The sequence below is a fragment of the Moschus berezovskii genome, chromosome 12 (genome assembly GCF_049115385.1).
Source record: "Moschus berezovskii isolate FMDL1 chromosome 12, NW_MosBer_1.0, whole genome shotgun sequence".
In the NCBI taxonomy this organism is placed as follows: domain Eukaryota; kingdom Metazoa; phylum Chordata; class Mammalia; order Artiodactyla; family Moschidae; genus Moschus; species Moschus berezovskii.
Window position 1 is genome coordinate 537,270 of NC_142471.1, and position 25,815 is coordinate 563,084.

General features: G+C 44.9%; 1 protein-coding gene across 1 annotated transcript in view; it reads left to right on the forward strand.

The window, feature by feature from the left end:
• The first annotated feature begins 22,735 nt into the window (after window positions 1-22,735).
• The window catches only part of PGBD5 (piggyBac transposable element derived 5), a 105,641-nt gene continuing 102,561 nt past the window's right edge, over window positions 22,736-25,815 (forward strand). Inside the window, exon 1 of the mRNA XM_055425864.2 lies at window positions 22,736-23,378. Coding sequence (XP_055281839.1) covers window positions 23,045-23,378 — 334 coding nt within the window. The 5' untranslated portion in view covers window positions 22,736-23,044. The remainder of the gene's footprint in view (window positions 23,379-25,815) is intronic.

A 25,815-nucleotide genomic window follows, 5' to 3' on the forward strand; every position in this document is an offset into this window, starting at 1 on the left:
ATACCACACCAAATTAGTCCTAAACAAATACATTTAAAAGTAGTTTGAAAAAAGTATACCTTTGGCTAAAATCCAGAGTTTAAGTCTTTATTGGATATTGAGAATTTCTAAAACAAAATTATGTACAGCTTCTAATTGACTTTTCATGGCATGAAGGCATCAGCTCAACTTTCCCACCACATACCCAATATTTCAAATTTATGTTTGGTAAATGTGCATTTCCTACCAAGTTTAAAGAATGTAGAGAACCTGACATGAGGTATTGCAGCCCGGAGTGAAGACTGTCCCTCTGTTGAGGCAGCCTGGCGTGGGGCCTCTGACCCACATGGGGTGTGTCAGGATAGCAGCCCAGTGCACGAGGGAAAGAGACAGTCCCCTTGGAGGGAAGCCTGGCTGCTCTCAGAGCCTGAACAGGCCAAAGAGGATGTCCACGTGAGTGAGGTGGCACAGCCCAGAGAACATGTGCCACCATGAGGTGAGGAGCATGTCAGGCAGGGGAGATGCAGTATTGGCTCTTAACAGGGGAACTGATCAAACCATGTTAGTATATTAGGAATAATGGAATTCAGATTTCTCAGATTTGGAGAAGGTAGTTACAAATACGGAAAGGGAAAAAGACCTAGAATTAAACCTGTGTATTGAATCAGGATTGAAAGAACTATATGAACTCAAGTTCAAAATGTACATGGAATTTTAGTTCCTATAACTGTATGCTAATTACATTAATTTTTCTTCAGACACCACACCAAATTAGTCCTAAACAAATACATTTAAAAGTAGTTTGAAAAAGTATAACTTTGGCTAAAATCCAGAGTTTAAGTCTTTATTGGATATTGAGAATTTTTAAAATTATGTACAGTTTCTAATTGACTTTTCATGGCATGAAGGCTCAACTTTCCCACCACATACCCAATATTTCAAATTTATATTTGGTAAATGTGCATTTCCTACCAAGTTTAAAGAATGTAGAGAACCTGACATGAGGTATTGAAGCCCGGAGTGAAGACAGTGTCCGGAGTGAAGATAGTGAAGATAGCTATATAGAAGTAAATACAAATGGAAATGTTTATGCGTGCTCAGAAACATGTGTACACTGAAATACTTCATGCATATATGTACATAGCAGAGACCCTGTGGCTCAGATGGTAGAGTCTGCCTGCAATGCAGGAGACCTGCGTTCAATCCCTAGGTTGGGAAGATCCCTTGGAGAAGGAAATGGCAACCCACTCCAGTATTCTTGATTGGAGAATTCCATGGACAGAGGAGCCTGGAGGGCTGTAGTCCACGGGGTTGCAAAGAGTCGTACATGACAGAGTGACTAACACTTTCATATACACTGTTCACTAAATTGCTCGGAAACAATGACATCTCAATATCACACATCTGCACATCTAGGGTGCAGATCTTGGCTTCTATTCTATTGCTTTCTCCATTTAAAGGTTCCAGGAGAAGTTAACTGATTCTAAGATTGGGCAGGGAAAGTACAAACCTGGGACATGTTGCTGTGTAGAAGTGCTGCAAGAATGATGGTACATGTCAAAAGAACACCGAAGTCAGCTTGAAGGGTCCCCCCACTGGTCAGATTGGGGACAACATGAACATCAAAATAAATAATGATAGTAACAGATTGCATTCCACTAAACAAACAGGAAAATGTGCATCCATACAAACACAAAAAATAAACAATAAATTAAATGCTTGATGAGGAATGAGATATTTTCATCATATTAAAATGATTCTGAATTCCAAAGGGGAAAATGTATGCTCTACTTTAATCAGTGATCAAAGATGATATTACCTGTAATGGGGCAAGTCAAAATCCTATGCCACCTCCTAGGATGCAGGGAGAAAAGCACAGCAGCACTTCTGTGTTATTCCTGCCAAAGACACATAACCTGGATCCAATCTTGAGGAAACATCAGACAAACCCAAACTGAGGAACGTTCAAGGATATAACTGACCTGTAATCTTCAGAAGTATTAAGGTCCTGAGAGTGAAGGAAAGACTGAGGACTGTTTCAACTTGAAGTAAACAGACTGACGTCTACCTGCATCCCATTGTGGGCTATCAGGACAACTGATGCAGGAGATGAAGTTTCGATCCCTAGGTCAGGAAGATCCCCTGGAGAAGGGCATGGCAGCCCACTCCAGTCTTCTTGCCTGGAGAATCCCATGGACAGAGGAGTCTGGTGGGCTACAGTCCATAGGTTTGCAAAGAGTTGAACATGACTGAAGTGACTGAGCACACATGCATGAATGACGTCTGTGGATGAAATGGTAGTCTTGTATCCATGCGAATGTCCTGAATTTGATGCTTCTGTGGTGGCTGTGGGGGACAATATTCTCATTTATAGGAAATACACAATAAAGTATTCAGAAGTGATATTACATCAAGACTGATGGTGCATCAATGAATTCTTAACTGGTTTAGGGAAAATGGATTAGCTGAGTTTTTGCACTGTTTCAAAATCAAAATAAGGTACAGAAGGGATATGCAATGTCCCAGAATACATTTTAAGTATGCTTCCTTAAATTATTGCATTCTCCATGCACATTTGCAGCATAGTTGCATTCCTGGCTCAAATTATTTTTTCCTAGGTTTGGCTTTTGTAAGTGTTTGGTAGTATGTTAACTTAGAGTTCGTATAACTTTAAAGCAATAAGTAAATATAATTTGAAGTAATAATATACGTAAAAAATAGGTGATTTATAGACCAACAAAATTTCCATACCATTGAAAGTAACTGCTATAATATAATTAGTGAACCATTTGGTAATAATTTCTTATTTTTAAGCAATATTTTAGGGCTTATTAATTATAATGAATACTAGCTATTAAAAGTTATTTGTGTTACAACAAAAATACTTATAGATTTAAATTGGGAACTCAAAATACCATTCTGTTTTTTGCAAACCAATTCTGGAAGCTATGAAAAATAAATGAACTTCAAAACATTAAATTTATCCAGTATCTAATATTAACAGTGTTTTAATTTTACAAAGTAATGTAAAATTACTGAAGGTTGATTTGTCAGTTTTGTTTTGTTGGAAGGAGTCTCAAAACATTTACTTTGATATTGGAAGCACTTATGGCTAAAAGAATTTTGTGATAATATTGATTTTAAGTGAAATAAGTTTTTAAAGCTTTGAGTTGGCGAGTCACGGGGGAGAGGTCTGGTCAGAGAACTGCAGCTTTGAGACTCTGATGGATGCTGCATCATGGATGGCAGGCCAGGAACTGACTGGCTTCCCTCTACACTTAACCAGTGTGTTTCTTTAAAAAGCAAGCTCTTTTCAGACTTTCAATATTAATCCTGGGACTTTATGGTAAAAATGAAAGCGCCCTCTCTTTTAAAAAGTGTCCTCCAAAGTGAGGTTTGAAAGATAGCCTAGTACAGAGCAGGAATAAAATATTAGAAGTTTTTAAAATTTTGTGCTTAATTTTCATGTTATCCTTTTACATGTTTATCTTTTGTATATTATTTATAATGCACATAGTAATTTAGTGCAGCAGTAGAAGTCCAGGCTCCCTATGTTCATTCTGGAGTCATTTGAGCCCCTTTGCCACCATATTTGTTTCCTGAAACACTCCTGATGCCACATCCAGACCTCATGCCTAACTCAGGCACTCACGGCCAGGGTGTGGGGAAAAGGGTGGCCCTGCTGGTTTGCTGTCCCCCTTTACACAGGCTCTGGAATTAAAGTGAGTGCAAGTCCCTTGGTAGGGATGTGATTTAGGGAGAGTATGTGACTTCTCCCAGGACTTAGAGCTCATCCTTAGCCTGCAGATGAGAACACTGAGACTGTCACTGGGCTGCCATGAAGATGCTGAGACCGTGCGGCTCTGGCGCACCGTATGGCTACCGTAGTCATAATTGGGCTTCCCTGCTGGCTCAGCAGTAAAGGATCCACCTGTAACACAAAAGACACGGGTTCCCTTGGTGGGGAAGAGCCACTGGAGAAGGAAATGACAACCCACTCCAGCATTCTTGCCTGAAAAATTCCATGGGCAGAGGAGCCTTGAGGGCTACAGTCCATGGAGTCGCAAAAGAGTTGGACACGACTGAGCAACTAAACAAAAACAACAACAGTTATTACTCATGATAACAAAATATAATTTGAGATGACTTTAAAGCAAAGTCTTACTGCCCAGATATCCAAAATGAATCTGTTTTAGTATAAATTCAGCCAGTTGTCAGTGGGTTTCTTCTGAATCCTTTCTAAATTTTTCAGGATTTTCTCTGGAAAAAAACATTCTCAAGGAAGACAAAGTAGAGAAATGCTCTTTCTTTAAGAGAGGCTGAGGTAGTATGAATCCTTCTATAGACTGAATGCTTGTGTTCCCCTAGAATTCCTCCTAAGTTGAAACCTAACACCTAAGGTGATGGTGTTATGAGGGGGGACTTTTGGGAAGTGTTTGTGTCATGAGGGTGTAGCCTGCCTGCAAAGGATTCAGTTCAGTTCAGTTCAGTTCAGTCGCTCAGTCATGTCCGACTCTCCGCGACCCCATGAATCACAGCACGCCAGGCCTCCCTGTCCATCACCAACTCCCGGAGTTCACTCAAACTCATGTCCACAGAGTCGGTGATGCCATCCAGCCATCTCATTCTCCGTCGTCCCCTTCTCCTCCTGCCCCCAACCTCTCCCAGCATCAGAGTCTTTTCCAGTGAGTCAACTCGTCGCATGAGGTGGCCAAAGTATTGCAGTTTCAGCTTTAGCATCAGTCCCTCCAATGAACACCCAGGATTGATCTCCTTTAGAATGGACTGGTTGGATCTCCTTGCAGTCCAAGTGACTCTCAAGAGTCTTCTCCAGCACCACAGTTCAAAAGCATCGATTCTTCGGCGATCAGCTTTCTTCACAGTCCAACTCTCACATCCATACATGACCACGGGAAAAACCATAGCCTGGACTAGACGGACCTTTGTTGGCAAAGTAATGTCTCTGCTTTTTAATATACTATCAAGGTTGGTCATAACTTTCCTTCCAAGGAGCAAGCGTCTTTTAATTTCATGGCTGCAATCAGCATGTGCAGTGATTTTGGAGCCCCCAAGAATAAAGTCTGACACTGTTTCCACTGTTTTTCCATCTATTTCCCATGAAGTGATGGGACCAGATGCCATGATCTTTGTTTTCTGAATGTTGAGCTTCAAGCCAACCTTTTCACTCTCCTCTTTCACTTTCATCAAGAGGCTTTTGAGTTCCTCTTCACTTTCTGCCATAAGGGTAGTGTCATCTGCATATCTGAGGTTATTGATATTTCTCCCGGCAATTTTGATTCCAGATGTGCTTCTTCCAGCCCAGAGTTCCTCATGATGTACTCTGCATATAAGTTAAATAAGCAAGGTGACAATATACAACCTTGACGTACTCCTTTTCCTATTTGGAACCAGTCTGTCTTTCTTTGGGATTGGAATGAAGACTGACCTTTTCCAGTCCTGTGGCCACTGCTGAGTTTTCCAAATCTGCTGGCATATTGAGTGCAGCACTTTCACAGCATCATCTTTCAAGACTTGAAATAGCTCAACTGGAATTCCATCACCTCCACTAGCTTTGTTAGTAGTGATGCTTTCTAAGGCCCACTTGACTTCACATTGATTAGTGTGTTCATAAAAGAGACTCCAGAAATATCCCTCACCTTTTCCACCAGGTGAGGTTACAGTGAGGAGATGGCCACTATGAACCAGCTGCGAGCCTTTAGACAGACGTGGAATCTACTGCTACCTTGATCTTGGACTTCCCAGTCTCCAGAACTATCAGCAATAGATGTGTGTTGTTTAACCTACCCAATCTGAGCTAAGATAAATCTTGTCTCTTATGTTTAAAAATAACACAAATAGTAAAAAAACCACATTGTGACCAATGACATGTCATCCCTCCTCTATGAAGCCAAGAGCTTAATTAGGTTTGGAGGGCTGAACAGAATTTGATTAAAAACAAACACCAGTGCTCGATTCTTCTTTCTGTTGATTTTCTGCTAGAACAAAAGAAAAGCCCCAGGTCTCTGTTGCCACTGAACAGAAAGAGGACAAATCACAAATTAGGAAGCCTCTGGGTCTGTTTCGACTGCAGATGTGTGGAATTACATCAAAGCTCTATTATTCAATCCAAAGGATGAATGCTGCAAGGCTGAAAATACATCTCAGTCCATCAATCGAGGGGCACAAAAATATGATTTTGCTTTTTTTTAAAAGTGTAAATTTCTGTTTTAAATCCAATTTTGCCAGTTGTCATGGGCTCAGCTATGTCACCCCACTTTCATATGTTTGAAGCCTTAACCCCCAGGAGCTCAGAATGTGACTGCATTTGGAGACAGGGCCTTTAAAGAGGTGATTAATGTAAAATGGAGTCATTAGGGTGGGTCCTAATCCAATATAAAAATAAGATATTCAGTTCAGTTCAGTTCAGTCGCTCAGTCGTGTCCGACTCTTTGAAACCCCATGAATCACAGCACACCAGGCCTCCCTGTCCATCACCAACTCCCGGAGTTCACTCAAACTCATGTCCATCGAGTCGGTGATGCCATCCAGCCATCTCATTCTCTGTCGTCCCCGTCTCCTCCCACCCTCAATCCCTCCTAGCATCAGACTCTTTTCCAGTGATATTAGGACACAGATAATATAGTCCACAAGACAGTCATCTGATAACACAGTGAGAGGATGGCCATGGAACAGCCAAGGAGAGCAACCTCAGAAGAAATCAGTCCTACTCACACATTCATCTTAGAATTCTGGCCTCCAGAGCTATGAGAAAATAAATGTCTAAGCCACCCGGTCTCTGGTCTTTGTTATGGGAGCCAAAGCAAACAAATACAGCTGTGTCTCAGAAATGGTCTCTTTCAATTTGAGGATTTCCCCCTTCCTACCCTAAAACGTGGCGTCAGTTTTGGGGAGCTTGTGTCAGGGCAGGGGGTTCATGACATTTCCCCACTGTGCCTTTAGAGACACTGCACAGCTGTTCCCAAGCCTGACTACATAATTTGCAGACACAGTGCATCGTGAAAAATATTGTCCCTTTCATTCAAAAGCATAAACAAAGCTTGGTTAAAGGTTAAGTTCAGTTCAATCACTCAGTCGTGTCCGACTCTTTGCAACCCCATGGACTGCAGCATGCCAGGCCTCCCACAGGCCTCCCAGCCCATCACCAATTCCTGGAGCTTGCTCAAACTCATGTCCATTGAGTTGGTGATGCCATCCAGCCATCTCATCCTCTGTCATCCCCTTCTCCTCCTGCCTTCAGTCTTTCCCAGCATCAGGGTCTTTTCCAGTGAGTCAGTTCTTTGCATCAAGTGGCCAAAGTATTGGAGCTTCAGGTTCAGTATCAGTCCTTCCAATGAATATTCAGGACTGATTTCCCTTAGGATGGAATGGTTTGATCTCCTTGCAGTCCAAGGGAATCTCAAGAGTCTTCTTCAACACCACAGTTCAAAAGCATCAATTCTTTGGTGCTTAGCTTTCTTTATGGTCCAATTCTCACATCCATACATGACCACTGGAAAAACCATAGCCTTGAGTAGACAGAACTTTGTTGGAAAAGTAATGTCTCTGCTTTTTAATATGCTCTCTAGGTTTGTCATAACTCTTCTTCCAAGGAGCAAGTGTCTTTTAATTTCATGGCTGCAGTCACCACCTGAAGTGATTTTGGTTAAAGGTACTACTACTAAAATATAAAGCTCCAGTCCTTCATAGTCTCTCTTTGACTTGTTGTGGATGGTGTTTCTTGCTATTTAATGTCATTCTAAATAAATAAAAATTTAATTATTAGCATGAGTTTTACTATTTATCTTAATATTGGGTAATATCAGTTTTAAATAATTTGCATGTGGACTTACAGCTCCTATCTCATACCTGGTAGGTGCATAAGTATCTTATTCTCAGAACTGTGGAAATTCTGCACAAGATTAACTCCCTTGTTTTCATTTGATACACCCATCTGCTACCAACCCTCCTACCTTCAGCTTGCTGATGAATAAGGACCAGTGGAATGGTCAGGAACAGGGGGGTGCTTTTATTTTCTTTTCCTACCATGCCACTGTTTTCAGCTTTAGCGGTTGGTTACCATAGTGGCTACCCACTTCAGTGTTCTTGGGGCTTCCCTGGTGGCTCAAATGGTAAAGAATATGCCTGCAACATGGGCAACACGGGTTCAAACCCTGGGTTGGAAATATCCCCTAGAGAAGGGAATGGCTACCCATTCTAGTACTCTTGCCTGGGGAATTCCATGGACGCTTGGCAGACTTGTCCACGGGGTCTCAAAGAGTCTAACACGACTGTGCGGCTAACACAAACACCAGAGGTATATCACTAGTGAGAAGTGTGCTTGGTTGTTCGAAGACGGACTTTGTCTCCTTTCTATGTTTAAAGTTCTGGTTTGCAGGGTAAGGGTAGAGAAAGCGTGGGTGTTCATAGACATGACTCACTTTGAGTTTCACTGAGCATGGCATGTCCACTTCAATGCTGTGCTCACGGGCAGGGTGACCACTCTGTGCTAATGAGGTAACTGCTGACAAGAACAAGGGCAGTGGTTCACGCATGTGCTCTACTGTCCCATCCGCTTCACTCACAAAATACAAGTTCAAAAATAAAATTACCAAGAACTTCGAGGGACAGCAGAGCACTGAGTCTAGTGTGGGCCCCTTCCAAGGGTGGGCCTTCCAAGGGTGGGGCCTTCTGGGGATAGGGTCTTTGGGAGGTGGGGCCATGTGCAATGGCCAGTATTGCCCACTGTGAATTCTAGGCTGCCTCCTCTCTGTTGCCGCTCTCCAAGGACCTTCAGGCTTTGGAGAATAGAGTCAGAACTAAAGAAATATGTTTTACAGCTTTACTGCTTTGGTGGGTTGGTATTTTTCTAATGTTTTCCTAATGCTTTACTGCTACGGTGGTGTTTTTCCAACACATTTACTCTCTTCACTCAATGTTTTGAGCGCCCTCCCAACCCCCAGGCTTTCTCCTATAATGTGGTGTGAAAGTGAAGTCGCTCAGTCGTGTCTGACTCTTTGCGACCCCATGGACTGTAGCCCACCAGGCTCCTCCGTCCATGGGATTCTCCAGGCAAGAATACTGGAGAAGGAAAGGGGATCTTCCCGACCCAGGGATCGAACCCAGGTCTCCCGCATTGCGGGCAGACGCTTTAACCTCTGAGCCAAGGCTGGCTTTCTATTGAGTCGAACTGTTCGGTGAATCACTGCAAAAACCTGCCCCTCTTCCGTTGCTCAAGAGGGTAGTGCTGCATCTCAAGGTAAATATAAATATATATATAAAACATATGTACATGTTCATTTACATATAGACACAGTACTATAGTGTGTGCACACCACACACTCAGTTGTCTCTGACTCTTTGCGACCCCACAGACTGTAACTCACCAGGCTCCCCTGTTCTTGGGATTTTCCAGGCAAGAATACTGGAGTGGGTTGCCATTTCCTCCTCCAGGGGATCTTCCCAACCCAGGGATTGAACCCATGCCTCTTGTGTCTCCTGCATTGGCAGACAGATTCTTTACCATTTATGGCACCTGGGAAGCCCCATACATATTTCAGCATTTACATATATAAATATAAAATACAAATATAATTTAAAATACGTGTGTGTTCAGTCATGTCTGACTATTTGTGACCCTATGAACTGTAACCTGCCAGGCTTCTCTGTTGAAGGGATTTTCCAGGCAAGAATACTGAAATGGGTTTCCACTTCCTCCTCCAGAGGATCTTCCCAACCCAGGGATTGAACCCACATCTCCTGCATCTCCTGAATTGTAGGCAGATTCTTTACCGCTTGAGTCATCAGGAAGCTCCATTTAAAAAATGATTTTCCCCTCTATTTTGATAAGATGGAATGCACTGCATTCCAGAGATCTTTCTCAACTCCATGATGACAATTTGACACTGTCCTAATTAGCCCTATACATCCCCACCTTTCAGATGTTACAGTCAAGGCTCAGTGAAGTCCAATCACTGCCTAGCATGATACACTCATGTGTGGCCTCTTGCCTCAGTCTAGAAGTACAGATAGGTGCTTGGGGCGAGTCTCTGGCCAGGGAGACAAAGGCAGAAGATGAAGGGAGGGAAAGTCTTCACTGGGGTTTCTTCTTGGGCCAAACTTAGGGTCCTTAGAAAGAGCCCTGTGGGTCCTGGCTGGCCAGGAGTCTGAGAGCAGAGGTCGCAGCCATGCAGGGTGCAGGCATTCCTGGGAAAAGCTCAAGTTGGTAGGGAGCACTGGCTTCTCCTTCCTGCCAGTGTCCTAGTTGCCCTTCCACCTAACACTGTCATTTGTCACATGTTTGCCCACTTGTCACTCACAACAGTATGCCCAGGAAAGGGCCTGAGAAATACATTCAAGCTGCAGAAACACAGCATATGGGCTCACATGTTGATCCATCTTGAGAGCTTTTATTATGAGGGGCCAAGTGATCTTAGGGCAAATTAATCTATTTCAAGAAGCAGCAAAATGACCGCAAGAATAGCATAAGGGCTAGTGATCATTTACTGGTCCAGAAATACTTCTGGGAGTGCTTCTATTAAAAATTCATTTATTTGTTTGGCTGTGTGGGGTCTTAGTTGAGGCATGTGGGATCTAGTTTACCAATGAGGGACCGAACCAGGGCCCCCTGAATTGGGATCATGGGGTCTTAGTCACTGGACCACTAGGGTAGCCCCTCTAGTAGTCCTTCTTAACATTCCCCGCCTCTCATCACTCTTCTTGTTGACAATAAACACTATTCAAGTTTTCTGAAAGAGATATGGATGACACAGTACAGTGTGTGTGACCCTACAGCTTAATTCATTTCTGAACAACGATACTGATGGTTTGGAGGATGGATACTTTCCTGGGCAGAGAAAAGAGCTGAGCAGAACATACGAGGCAGCCCTAGATATAAATAATTGAAGCCAGCAGTCATGCACAGCCATTGCGGTTTAGATACTGCTGCTTATCCTCAAATGGAAGTGGGGTTCAAGAAGGGGACAGTCAAAAAATTTAGTTTGGCCTGGAATTGGATGGTCTGGGTTCTAATTCTGATTCCATCATAGACAGACTAATTGTATGGCCGTAGAAAATCATCTCTCTTAGCATCAGCTGTGTCTTCCATAGTTACAATATTTTTATAAGAAATTTTAAGATCTATTCTCTTGGAAACTTTCAAACATACAATATAGTATTATTAACTATTGTCACATCACATCCCCAGAACTTACTTACTTTATAAATGGAAGTTTGTGTCTTTTGACCACCTTCCATCTTCACCTGTTTCACCCACTCCCAACTCCCTGCCTCTGTTCTCTGTATCTATAAATTCGGGTGCTACTGTTTTTGTTGTTTTGCTTTTTTTGTTCGTTGCTTGTTTTTTAGGATTCCACATATAAGTGAGATCATACAGTATTTGTCTTTCTCAGTATGACTTATTTCAGTTAGGACTGTGCCTTTGGGATCCATTCACGTTGTTGCAAATGGTAAGATTTCCTTCTTTTTATGGTTGAAATAATATTCCATCGTATATATTCAATATGTCTTTTCTGATATAACAAAAATTATTTTGTGACTGAAAGAAACACTCTGTACTGATATTTTGTAAGAAAAATAGAAATCATGTGCTACTTTAAATATTCAGTTCAGTTCAGTTCAGTCACTCAGTCGTGTCCGACTCTTTGTGACCCCATGAATCACAGCATGCCAGGCCTCCCTGTCCATCACCAACTCCCAGAGTTCACTCAAACTCATGTCCATTGAGTTGGTGATGCCATCCAGCCATCTCATTTCTGTCGCCCCCTTCTCCTCCCACCTTCAATCCTTCCCAGCATCAGAGTCTTTTCCTGAACATCTAAAGAATGCCTTATTTTGTGCTAATAAACTGGAATGTACATATAAATGTACATTAAATACATATAAATACATATAAATGTACATTAAAGGGTAAACTATTACTTTTTTAATAAAAAATGAAAATAGTGACCTCAGTGTTTGTTCTGAGGGTTAAATTAGATCCTCAGGCAAACCCCTTAGCACAGTTCCTGGTTTACAGAAGGCACACATCAGAGTTGATTACCATTTTTATGGACCTCCATTTTCTTTAGCTTTCTAAAAGAACCAAAAGTTATCTCTGAAAAATATCAACAGCTTCGGATGCTATGGGAAAGTGATATCTGTGTTGACCTAATTAGAATGAAGTGAAAAATCCTTTTTGTGTAAAACTTGTTGAAAATCTAAATTCTGTTAGTTCTTCTGCTTTAGCAATTAGAAATGTTAAAGTATTTTTGATAATTGAATCATTCATTGTAACCAAGGGCATTATTAATTTTGACATTAATGCTTACAAAAGATTACTGCAAGTGCAGATGGAGAAGTAATGGGAAGTTGCAGAAAATTCAAAGGGACCCCTGACAAGAGTGTTTCCTCTTGTAATTCTCTTCTCTTTCACCTACAATTAGAATGCGGCTGACATCCTACTCAGGTTCAGGTCCGCTGAGTGGTTTTCCAGGATCCTGGCCTTTTATAGACAGCCTGGTAAGAACGTCCTCTGATCCTTCTTACTGTAAGAAGCCTGAGGGACAGAGGTGCTTTAACACCAACTCTACAACAACATCTGTTCAGTTCAGTTACTCAGTTGTGTCCGACTCTTTGCAACCCCAAGGACAGCAGCATGCCAGGCCCCCGTGTCCGTCACCAACTCCCGGAGTTTACTCAAACTCATCTCCGTGGAGTCAGTGATGCCATCCAACCATGTCATCTTCTTTCGTCCCCTTCTCCTCCCACCTTCAATCTTTCCCAGCATCAGGGTCTTTCCAATGAGTCAGCTCTTCGTATCAGGTGACCAAAGTATTGGAGTTTCAGCTTCAACATCAGTCCTTCCAATGAACACTTAGGACTGATGTCCTTTAGGAGATCTCCTTGCAGTCCAAGGGACTCTCAAGAGTCTTCTCCAACACAACAGTTCAGAAGCATCAATTCTTCAGCACTTAGTTTTCTTTATAGTCCAACTCTCACATCCATACATGACCACTGGAAAAACCATAGCCTTGACTAGACAGACCTTTGTTGGCAAAGTCATGTCTCTGCTTTTTAATATGCTGTCTAGGTTGGTCATAGATTTTCTTCCAAGGAGCAAGCGCATCTTTTAATTTCATGGCTGCAGTCAGCATCTTCAGTGATTTTGGAGCCCCCCAAAATAAAATCTTCCCCTGTTTCCCCATCTGTTTGCCATGAAGTGATGGGATCAGATGCATGATCTTAGTTTTCTGAATGTTGAGTTTTAAGTCAACTTTTTCACTCTCCTCTTTCACTTTCATCAAGAGGCTCTTTAGTTCTTCTTCACTTTCTGCCATAAGGGTGGTGTCATCTGCATATCTGAGGTTATTGATATTTCTCCCAGCAATCTTGATTCCAGGTGCAGGAGTGGCAGAGTGGTGGCTGCCTGGCGCTGCAGCAGCCAATGGCAAAGAGGAGGTATGCCACGTCCAAGGTCAGAAAAACCCCAATAAGAAGGTAGGCACTGGGAGAAGGCCTCAGAGGGCAGACAGCATGAAACCACAATCACAGAAAAGTAACTAATCTAATCACATGGACCACAGCCTTGTCCAACTCAATAAAACTATGAGCCATGCCGTGGAGGGCCACCCAAGACGGATGGGTAATGGTGGAGAGTTCTGACAAAATGAGGTCCACTGGAGAAGGGAATGGCAAACCACTTCAGTGTTCTTCCCTTGAAAACCCCATGAACAGTATGACAAGGCAAAAAGATAGGATACTGAAAGATGAACTCCCCAGGTCGGTAGGTGCCAAATATGCTACTGGAGGTCAGTGGAGAGTAACTCCAGAAAGAATGAAGAGACAGAGCCAAAGCAAAAACAACACCCAGTTGTGGATGTGACTGGTGATGGAAGCAAGGTTCGATGCTGTAAAGAGCAATATGGCATAGGAACCTGGAATGTCAGGTCCATGAATCAAGGCAAATTGGAAGTGGTCAAACAGGAGATGGCAAGAGTAAATGTCAACATTTTAGGAATCGGCAAACTAAAATGGACTGGAATGGGTGAATTTAATTCAGATGAACATTGTATCTACTACTGTGGGCAAGAATCCCTTAGAAGAAATGGAGGAGCCATCATAGTCAACAAAAGGGTCTGAAATGCAGTACTTGGATGCAATCTCAAAAATGATAGAATGACCTCTGTTCATTTCCAAGGCAAATCATTCAATATCACAGTAACCCAAGTCTACAAGAAATTATCACTTCAATAATCCAGACAGACTCTGACCCCAAAATTCCAATTTACACTTTGAGTTGCATCAGTGCCAGCTATAGGTTTGTGAATTTAGCAACACTGAGAAGGTCTGCTCTCTTGCAAGGATCATCTTTCCCTGTTTTTCAGCATATCTAAGTTTCTACTACTAAGGGATCTATTATCTTGTGTTAAACACCAACCTCTCACTACAGTTTCTCCTCTAAAAGTAAATGAATTTTAGGCACAGTCTTCATATCAGATCTCTTTCTTTGGTAGAACAGGTGTGTGTGTTTGTGTGTGGGGGGTGTTGGATGTGCTAAAAGAGGGAAAATGTCACCAAGATAGAAGGGAAAGGACACTAGACAATAGCACAAAACTGTGGAATGGGCTTCAGACTCAGCCCTGACTCCATCAGTTCAGTTCAGTTCAGTTCAGTTCAGTCACTCAGTCGTGTCCAACTCTCCACGACCCCATGAATCACAGCACGCCAGGCCTCCCTGTCCATCACCAACTCCGGGAGCTCACTCAAACTCATGTCCACAGATTCGGTGATGCCATCCAGCCATCTCATTCTCGGTCGTCCCCTTCTTCTCCCGCCCCCAACCTTTCCCAGCATCAGAGTCTTTTCCAGTGAGTCAACTCGTCGCATGAGGTGGCCAAAGTATTGCAGTTTCAGCTTCAGCATCAGTCCCTCCAATGAACACCCAGGATCGATCTCCCTTAGAATGGACTGGTTGGATCTCCTTGAGGTACAAGGGACTCTCAAGAGTCTTCTCCAACACCACAGTTCAAAAGCATCAATTCTTCGGCGATCAGCTTTCTTCACAGTCCAAATCTCACATCCATACACGACCACGGGAAAAACCATAGCCTTGACTAGATGGACCTTTGTTGGCAAAGTAATGTCTCTGCTTTTTAATATATTATCAAGGTTGGTCATAACTTTCCTTCCAAGGAGTAAGCATCTTTTGACTCCATAAGCGACATTATTTTCTAAGAACATGAAAAGTTAATGAGAGAGTCAATTCCTAGGCAGATTGATAAGAAGTCCAGGGTCCCCAAGGAGGAAAAAGGGGTCTGGGGCTCTTAGAGTGGAGATAGGGGTCTGGAATTCTCAAGGAGGTGAAAAGGACAAATTTTTTTTTCTCTACATTCCTTCAGTTCAGTTCAGTTCAGTCGCTCAGTCGTGTCCGACTCTTTGCGACCCCATTAATCACAGCACGCCAGGCCTCCCTGTCCATCACCAACTCCCGGAGTTCACTCAAACTCATGCCCATAGAGTTGGTGATGCCATCCAGCCATCTCATCCTCTGTTGTCCCCTTCTCCTCCTGCCCCCAATCCCTCCCAGCATCAGATGAGTCAACTCTTCGTATGAGGTGGTCAAAGTATTGGAGTTTCAGCTTTAGCATCAGTCCTTCCAATGAACACCCAGGACTGATCTCCTTTAGGATGGACTGGTTGGATCTCCTTACAATCCAAGGGACTCTCAAGAGTCTTCTCCAACACCACAGTTCAAAGCATCAATTCTTTGGCGATCAGCTTTCTTCACAGTCCAACTCTCACATCCATACATGACCACTAGAAAAACCATAGCCTTGACTAGATGGACCTTTGTTGGCAAAGTAATGTCTCTACTTTTTAATATGCTATCTAGGTTGGTCATAACTTTTCTTCCAAGGAGTAAGCATCTTTTAATTTCATGGCTGAAATCAGCATCTGCAGTGATTTTGGAGCCCACAAAAATAAAGTCTGACTCCACTGTTTCCCCATCTATTTCCCATGAAGTGATGGGACCAGATGCCATGATCTTAGTTTCCTGAATGTTGAGTTCAAGCCAACTTTTTCATTCTCCTCTTTCACTTTCATCAAGAGGCTTTTTAGTTCCTCTTCACTTTCTGCCATAAGCAAGGGGGTACTCTTTTTGCTCTCTTCTTATGTCTATGTCAGAAGCTTTCTCTATCCCTTCTATATGTTAATAAAACTCAATTACAAGAAAGCTCTGAGAGATCAAGCCTCGTCTCTGGCCCCGGATTGAATTCTTCTCCTCCGAAGGCCAAGAATCCAGGCGTCTTTCTTGGTTCAGCAACAACCTTTCATTAACTTCCAATGTGTATTTTTTTTTCTTTATTCTAAATGTCTCATGTGTTCATTTGATGAAAAAATTTATTTCAAATAAAAGGGAGGTTGAAATACTAATCAGAGTTGTTTGTGATGATTTGCAGGGGTTTAGCTACCTTGAATTATTTTGTGGAAATACTAATTATCTAAACCACTTAGAAGAGAAAAAAATTCCTATAATTAAAAAGTCATTTAACTAACCTCTTTTTAATGTCCTTTAATCTTTCTCCAAATTCTCACTTGATAGATTCCAGGTCTATCATTAAAATCATTCCCTTGTGCTGTCACCCTTCACTGTACACACCTTGCAAAATCCCACCTGGGTAAAACTCAATAGTTGTTTGACCCCATGTCTCTCCTTGGCAGCTGAACACAGTTGGAGAAAAATACAACCATGTTGGCAGGTTTCACATTAAATTCTCTACCACAAATCCTAGTGAGTCCCCACTCTTGTAGAGAACTGTTTCACTCTTCTTTCCTCAAACCCCTCACCCAGGGATCCTTACCTCTGGCCACACCTTTGAACCACCAGGAAGCCTATAAAATGCACCAGTACCCATGCCCCACTTCCAGAGATTCTAACTGTGTAGAACAGGGGACCGGATATGAACGTGCCTTTAAAAATCTCCAGGTGACTGTCATGTACAGTCAGGATTGAGGATCAACTGCTTCCACAGACACAGCTAATCATCCTTCTGATGACTGCACTGAGACAATTGAATCAGTAAAGAAAGAACAGCCACAGACTCCCACCAAAGCTACTAGAATGGGGCCTTTACTCCACTCTATTCTGAACTAAGACCAACCCCTCTGCTTCTGCATTCCAGCCCATCACCATTCAAGCCGACTAGGGCCTTGTTTGTCATCGCTCCCTCTCTCACATCTCTCTTGTATTCTTCCTGCTGAATCATGCCCACCACTATTCAAACATCTCTTGATTTTAAGAAATCTCTTCTCCAGTCCCCAAAAGCCACCTCTGTCACTTCCCTTTCCTCTGCAGTAAAATTCCTCCTCAAAATTGGTCTTGACTCAATACACAAATTTCTTTTCCCATTTTCTGAAATCCACTCCAATCACATTTTCACACCCTGCCCCCGCCCCCATTGTCAAACCCAGTGGTTAATCCGCAGCCTTCATCTTACTAGATCTCTCAGCAGCAGCATTTGGTCATTATTTCTTCTTTGGAATACATGTTTAGCCTCTAAACCTTGGCTGTGTCTCAGTTTTCTGAATTCTCAGTCTCCTTTGGTGGTTTCTTCTCATTTCCCTCATGTCTAAATATGAGTGTGCTCTCAGACTTTCTAATCCTGGGGTGACCTTGTCCATCTACCATCTACCTGCTGATGATGCCAACATTTACCTCCAATCCAGACCTGATCCTTGAACTCCAGATTCCGCTCTTAAACTGCCTACTTTCCAGATCCACTTAGATATGTTAAATGCAACATGTTCTCAACCAAGTCCTTATTTTTTTTCCTCTCTAATCCTGGTGCTCTTGCAGTAGCTCAAGCAAAAAACTATGGAGTAATTCTTGACTCATCTCTTTCACTGTCCACTTTTCACTCTTCTGTAAATGCTGTGGGTTCTTTCTACCTCTAAAATATATTCTCACCCTGATAAGTTCTCATCATTACCATTCTGGTCCAAAGCACCCCTTTCTACTGGTCTTTGGGATTCCATCTTTGCTCTGCTCCTGCTTATTTCCCACTCTGCAGCTAGAGTGATCTACCTAAAGCACAAGTCAGATCTTGTTATTTCTTTCCTTTCAGCTCTCCAGTGGCTCCCCACTTCACTCAAAATAAAATCCAGTCTTACAAGATTTAACAGCCAACTTCCTCTCCGATTTCATCTCCTATACTCTCCCTCCGCTGCACCAGCCTCCTCAGTGCTAACTGAGTACAGCTAGTGTGCACCCACCTTGGGGGTTTGCAATTGTATCCTCTTCCTGAAGGCACTGGGCTTGCTCTTAAGGAACTGCCCCAATGTCTTCTCATCAGAGCAACGTCCTCTGACCATATACACATGCACCCCACCACACACACACACAATTTCACCACCATCATCACAATCACCATAATGACTGTCCCTCTACTACCCTTTATCAACAAGTGATATATTACATGTTTATTTGTTTCTCTTCTCCCCTTCTATTTGAATGTATGAACTTTTTGGCCAACCCAATGTGTGTGTGTGTGTGGGTGGGTTAGTCTCTGAGTCATGTCTGAGTCTTTGAGAAGCCATGGACTGTAGCCCACTAGGCTTCTCTGATCATGGAATTTTCCAGGCATGAATACTGGAGTATGTGTGTCAGTTGTTCTGTTGTCTCTGACTCTGTAACCACATGGACTGTAGCCCAACAGGCTCCTCTGTCCATGGAATTCTCCAGGCCAGAATACTGGAGTGGGTAGCCTTTCTCTTCTCCAGGGGATCTTCCCAACCCAGGGATTGAACCCAGGTCTCCCACATTGCAGGCAGATTCTTTACCAGTTGAGCTACAAGGGAAGTCCCTAGCAAGATGAAGTTTTAGGAAAATGCTATTCAATTATTTTACTATATTTTTATGTGTTCATTAGAGTGACACATGATAAAAATCTGTATCTGTGTTTAGATTTGATAATCTAAACAATTGTCAACTATTTTTTCCAATATGTTTAAATTTAAATTATTAGGGAAAAGGAAACATTGTATCGTAGTTTAAATGGAAGTATTTTTTCTTTTGTTGTACATACAACAAAAGTGTACTATGCCATGAAAGGAGAAATACAGCTATTAGCCCCAGGTACCTAAAAGTACAAATCCCTGGCTTAACAAATCAAATCCTAAGGAATCTATTACACAAATGAATTGCTTTTGCAATTTGGAGCTCATTGAGAAGACTATAAACCAAAAGCTCAATATTAAACTAAAATTCAGTTCAGTTCAGTTCAGTCGCTCAGTCGTGTCCGACTCTTTGCGACCCCCATGAATCACAGCACGCCCAGGCCTCCCTGTCCATCACCAACTCCTGGAGTTCACTCAAACTCATGTCCATCGATACTAATGCATATATATGGAATTTAGAAAGATGCAAATGATAACCCTGTATACGAGACAGCAAAAGAGACACAGAGGTATAGAACAGTCTTTGGGACTCTGTGGGAGAGGGTGAGGATGGGATGGTTTGGGAGAATGGCATTGAAACATGTATATTATCATATGTGAAACGAATCGCCAGTTCAGGGTCAATGCATGTTACAGGATGCTCGGGGCTGGTATGCGGGGATGACCCAGAGGGAGGCTAAGGGGAGGAGAGAGGTGGGAGGGGGGGTTGGGAGGAGGAACTCATGTACACCCGGGGCAGATTCATGTCAATGTATGGCAAAACCAACCAATATCATATTGTAAAATAATTAGCCTCCAATAAAAAAAGAAAACTCATGTCCATTGAGTTGGCGATGCCATCCAGCCATCTCATTCTCTGTCGTCCCCTTCTCCTCCTGCCCCCAATCCCTCCCAGCAGCAGAGTCTTTTCCAGTGAGTCAATTCTTCACATGAGGAGATGGCCAAATTATTGGAGTTTCAGTTTCAACATCAGTCCTTCCAATGAACACCCAGGACTGATCTCCTAATTATATTTTGAAGCTATATTACTTGGAAGATGTTTTCAAATTACTCAGAATTAAAAGATCTTAGTGTAATATTGGTTTTGTAATTATCCTCACAAATACATTAATTATAAAAGTTAATGATGTGGAATCATCATGGTAGCATCAAGTAGGAAGTTGCCAGGTAGACGGGGAAGCTTTTTTGCCTTTTATTTTCCAGCTGTTTTTCTCCGTTTCCTCTCTTCCCTCCACAATGAGAAGCAGCCACCTGTCTTAAAAGGTTGGAATATTTTTACTTTTCTTGGTTTTTACTTAACTGGGTTAAACAATGTAACATGCTAAACAGTGATTCTAAACTGGAACAGTCATATAATTTTTCTTTGACAAGCTTTGGGGTAACAATTTGATTTCCCAGTCTTTTGTGACCATATAATCCTCTTCCATTGTGATGTGCTGTGTGAGTTACAAGCACTTTGGGCCTAGGAAGCACAAAGGCTCCTTGGGATTAGTACCAGACAAATGCAGATTAAGGACAGTAGAAGACTGTGTCCATGCTTGTAACTGCCTTTGCTCAGTTTTGTGCTTCCTATGGGCAGCAAAGGCTTCCCTGGTGGCTCAGAGGTTAACGTGTCTGTCTCCAATGCGGGAGACCCGGGTTTGATCCCTGGGTTGGGAAGATCCCCTGGAGAAGGAAACGGTAACCCACTCCAGTATTCTTGCCTGGAGAATCCCACGGACGGAGAAGCCTGGTTAGTCTACAGTCCACGGGGTCGCAAAGAGTCGGACACGACTGAGCGACCGAACGGAAAGGAAAGGAACGGATGGGCAGCAAAGCAATCTATTGTTTTAAAAACACACAAGTTACCTTAGCTGCTGACTTTTTCATTGGCTACCTGAAGAAGAGAAGAAACTCTTTCCTATAGAATATGCCTCTCTGGATCCCATTCAATTATTTTTAACCGTGCTGTGCTTAGTCGCTCAGTCATGTCTGACTCTTTGTGACCCATGGACTGTAGCCCAGCAGGTTCCGCTGTCCATAGGGATTCTCCAGGCAAGAATACTGGAGGGAGTTGTCATGCCCTCCTCAAGGGGATCTTCCCAACCCAGGGATCAAACCCAGGTCTCCCGCATTGCAGGCAGATTCTTAACTGTCTGAGGCACCAGAGGAGCCCTGAAGAAGAGAAGAAACTCTTCCCTATCGACTCCAACTCTCTGGACCTCATTCTATTATTTTTAACAGACAACATAAAATCTTACAGGAATCTTAGACAATTTCTAATTTCAGAATTTGCACTTGAGGTATGGAGTCTTATTTTGCTCCCTGCGCCTTCAATCTGTTTCACATGACACTTTGTGGTAAGCATGAGAACCTGTACATACCCTCTTCAAACTTTTTGGCCAGTTGGCACAGTATGTAGATATGCCAGAAATTATTTCTTTTCTGTGGCATAATTCTTCTAAGGAAGTTGAAAGAATCAGTCAATCATGTAGCAAACAATGTGATGTGAATCCCTTCCTTTTTTATATAGTGTCTTTTCGTGATTATCATGAATTTCTGCCTATACAGTGGCTCTGGTTTGGGAAGAGGAATCTTGGGGACTGGGATGAGAGGTCAAGAATGGAATTGCCTGCCTGTTGGTGGCAAAGTGGTCCCCACATTTTCATTCTTTAGGCACGCTTATAAATAGCAACATGTCTTTCCATTTTGTGTAATTATTTAATTAATACCCAGTTGGATTTGTAAGTCCTCACATTGCCATGGGTTTATTTTATTTCAGAGCAATAGTGACTTTATGGCCCAATTAACATCAATGTGACTTATTGCGCTATTTATGGGAGGGAGAGGGGAGCAAGAAGACAAGACAGACTGATCATATGTACCACCATCAACAGGATGATAGTCACACACTCCTGCCCAAGGAAAAGGGGCAGTTGGAACCTTTCTGTTCTATTTATCAAAGCACTTAAGTCCAGGTGATTGTGCTATATTTTAACAGATGACTGTGTTTCAAACGTGTGAGTGGAGGAGATACTGAAATAGTGTTTTAGAATAATCAATATGTTGGTTATTTTGATTTAAAAAGATGTCAAATGTGAAGAACGATGACGAATGACTGTCTACCTAACTGCAGATGCTGCCACTCTCAAATTACAGGGGTGTTAAAGGGAGACTGAGTGAGCATCTGACCTCAGAAATGGACCGGTGAGGATGGTTCCTAATTGGAACAAGGTTCCCTGAAGCCAGACAGCCCTGTATTTATAGGAGCAAGCGGCGCAGCCCACCGTGACCCACGGGCAGCAGCCACGGAACTGTGACCCTTCGCCTACCTGGAGCGTTTCCGTAGCGCCTGATTCAGAACCAATGGGACGGACAGCTCCCCGGCGCCCAACTCAGGGCGCGGACTGCGGAAGGGAACAGGAACGCGGAGGGTCCGTGCACCGTCAGCGGGACTGGGCGGCAGAAGAGCACACTGCGTCTCTCTCCCACCTATTTGGTTCCGCCCTTCCCCTCAGAGGGCAGCGAGAGGCCTGCGGTGGCTGTCCCGGGAGGCGAGTGCCTACAAGCGAGGGGACCGGCCGGGGCCGCGGCTGTCCTTCCGGCTCACCGCCTCTGCCCGCTCGCCGTGCCGGATCGCGACGCCTCGCCCAGCCCCGGCGGGGAGGGCGGGTGGGCGTCCCCGGCGCAAGGCCCGCCCAGCCCCTCCCGCCGCGCCCGGGCCTGGCTCCCAATTGGCCGGCAGGCTGGAAGTGCGAGGAGGCGGGCCCGCCTCTGGCGGCTCGCGCCCGGGAAGGTCGGCGAGGGAGCGCGGAGAGCCGCTGGGAGGGCGCGCGGGTTCGCGGCGGGCGCCTAGGAGACGCAGCGGCGGTCGGAGCGGCGGCGCTCGGTCCGGGCCGCAACCCCTGCCTCCCGCCGCGGCCCGCGGTCCGCGGCGCCCGAGCTCCGAGGCGTTTCCCCGGGCGCTGGGCCCGCGGCGGCCAAGACGGCGGGCCGGCCGGGCGCGGGGCGGCGGGCACTGTGCTGCGGGCTGCGGTGGTGGGGGACGGCGGGCCGCGGCGCGGGCCCGGGGCCCGGCGCGTGCGGCTGGGAGGCGCTGTGGGGGGCTGGCGCGCGGGCGGCGGCCGGGGCCATGGCCGAGGGCGGCGGGGCCGCGCGGAGGAGGGCGCCGGCGCTGCTCGAGGCGGCCCGCGCGCGCTACGAGAGCCTGCACATCTCGGACGACGTGTTTGGCGAATCGGGCCCTGACAGCGGCGGGAATCCCTTCTACAGCACGTCGGCCGCCTCGCGCTCCTCCTCGGCCGCCTCCTCGGACGACGAACCCGAGCGCCCCGGCCCCGCGCGGGGCCCCGGCTCCCCGGCGCCTGGCGCCCCCGCCGCGCAGGAGTCGGAGGAGGACGAGGCTGGCGCGGGCTGGAGCTCCACACTGCGGGACCGCCCGCCCCCGCGCTTCGAAGACACTGGCGGTAAGGCGCGGCCCGGGGGAGGCCAGGCCGCCCCGGCGCGAGAATTCCAGATGCTCCGCCGGCCGGCTTGCGGGTGGCAGCCGTGCGTTTCAGGAAACAAACGAGGCTGCAGGAGCGGGGCTCTAAAGTGCGAGCGAGGCTGCGTGCGGGGGCTCTGCCGACTCCTCATGGGTGGACAGGAAGAGGCGAGGCCGCAGCAGCACTTTGCCGCTGGCGAGGACGTGGGTGGGGGGGGTGCTCCCCTCACTTGCTAGGAGTGTCCCCGCATCCTGCAACGGAAGCCAATCACACCTGTAGGGTCTCTCCTTATGGGTGAGTTAGACTTTACTAGTTGAAGGAATACTGGAAACCTGACTTGTCTTGGGTCTGGGGGAGTCATTTTGTATTGCTGGCTCCAGAGCAAGCTTACCCAGATGCTAGGTGTGGGGCAGGTAGCCGTTGGAGCGAGGCTGAAAGGTTACCAGTGGCGTCTTCACTGGACTTTAGTTTTTTCCAGTTAATCTGAGAAAGTTTCCGTGTTGTGCCTTTCAGGATCTCTTGTGAAAAACAGGGAAGAGTGAAAGGATCAGTTTAGCAGCGTTAAGGCGCTTGCTTCAACAGAAGGAGCTTTTTATGTGTTTCCTGCTTATTGCTATGGTCATAGACCAGCTGGAGAAGGTCGGAGAAAGGCTAGCAGCTACGATGCCTGAGATCCTCTTTGCTGCCTCCTTTTGGGGAGTTGGTTTTAAAATATCTCCACTTTCCCTTCAGAAGCTCAGCAGCCTCTGTCCTCTCTGGGAGGTGGAGGCCCGCCGTTCCTACTTGTCCTCTGATGCTTTGTTCCTTGTTCTGCGGCCTTCTTGGTCTTCTGTGGCAGTCCCTTGTTTCTGCACACTATTTTCATGGATGGGCTTGCGTGCAACTGGCAATGTTGACGACCAGGGAGTGGCCGCAGTGGGCTTGATGCTGGGCGTTACGCAACTTTTCCTGCCGCTTTCCCTGATGATTGTTCAACCAGTGGGAAACACAGCACATAGGAGGACAGGCTCGATGGACTCCTGGCTGGTCCTGGACTGGGATCAGGACATCACGCTGCAGCCTGCTGGTCGGGCTGGCTGGCTTCTCAGCAGGGAGTGGTCTGCAAACCTCAAGCAGGCTGGCTGCAGTGTGAATTTACTAAGCTACAGCTGGGCTTCCAGAGTCCAAGTTAGCTGTACAGTGTTTGGGGTGGGTCAATTTAAAAGCATTTTCTTATTTGGGCTTTGATTAAGAGTTTGGGAGTTTTCAGTCACATCACTCTGTATAATCCTTTTCCACCCCTATATTTTCCAAAATGTCATACGGTCTTCCAGCCCCACACAACCGATTTCCTATTGGCTCTTAAGAATTGTACCTGCCCAGAGCCCTGGTTTGGCAGGCTTTATGCTGTAGTGTCTGTGATTCAGTTTTTGATCTCAGAACACCTGAGATGTATGTCTGCTTGGGCGGATTACAGCGTTCTGTATTGGGGAAAATAGGGAAGTTGTGTTAGGTTAAGCCTGGTTATGAATAAGATTTGACAGGGCTGGTTTGAGAAGGTTAGCATTTTTAAAGCAATATTATGTTTCTTAGTAGCCTATAAATGGGAGAAATTCTGCAGCAGAGCAGTTTACCACTGCAGCAGTTAAGCATGAAGAGCAATTGGTGTTAGGTTTAAATTCTGCTTCCTTCAGATGTCTACTGAGTTCATACCTAGATCTGAGAATCACAGTCAAGCACTTTAACCAGATTATTAGTGGTTATTTGCAGGGAAGGCGATGGCACCCCACTCCAGTACTTTTGCCTGGAAAATCCCGTGGATGAAGAAGCCTGGTAGGCTGCAGTCCATGGGGTCGCTAGGAGTGGGACACGACTGAGAGACTTCACTTTCACTTTTCACTTTCATGCATTGGAGAAGGAAATGGCAACCCACTCCAGTACTCTTGCCTGATGAATCTCAGGGATGGGAGAGCCTGGTGGGCTGCACAGAGTCCATGGGGTCGCACAGAGTTGGACACGACTGAAGCGACTTAGCAGCAACAGCAGTGGTTATTTGATGCTATTAGTTGACTCACTGGAAAAGACTGATGCTGGGAGGGATTCGGGGCAGGAGAAGAAGGGGACAACAGAGAATGAGATGGCTGGATGGCATCACCAACTCGGTGGACGTGAGTTTGAGTGAACTCCAGGAGTTGGTGATGGACAGGGAGGCCTCGCATGCTGTGATTCATGGGGTCGCAAAGAGTCGGACACGACTGAACGACTGAACTGACTGACTGACTGATACCTAGTTTTGTTTTCCTATTTTGTGTAGGAGTGCAGCTCTAATTAAGAATTTTCTTTCTCTTTGCAGCACTTCTCCCTGAGGGAAATTTGGGTGGTGGTAGAGGGATGAGGTTGATGGTTTATTATGTAAGAATTCAGGTTCCCTAAAACAATG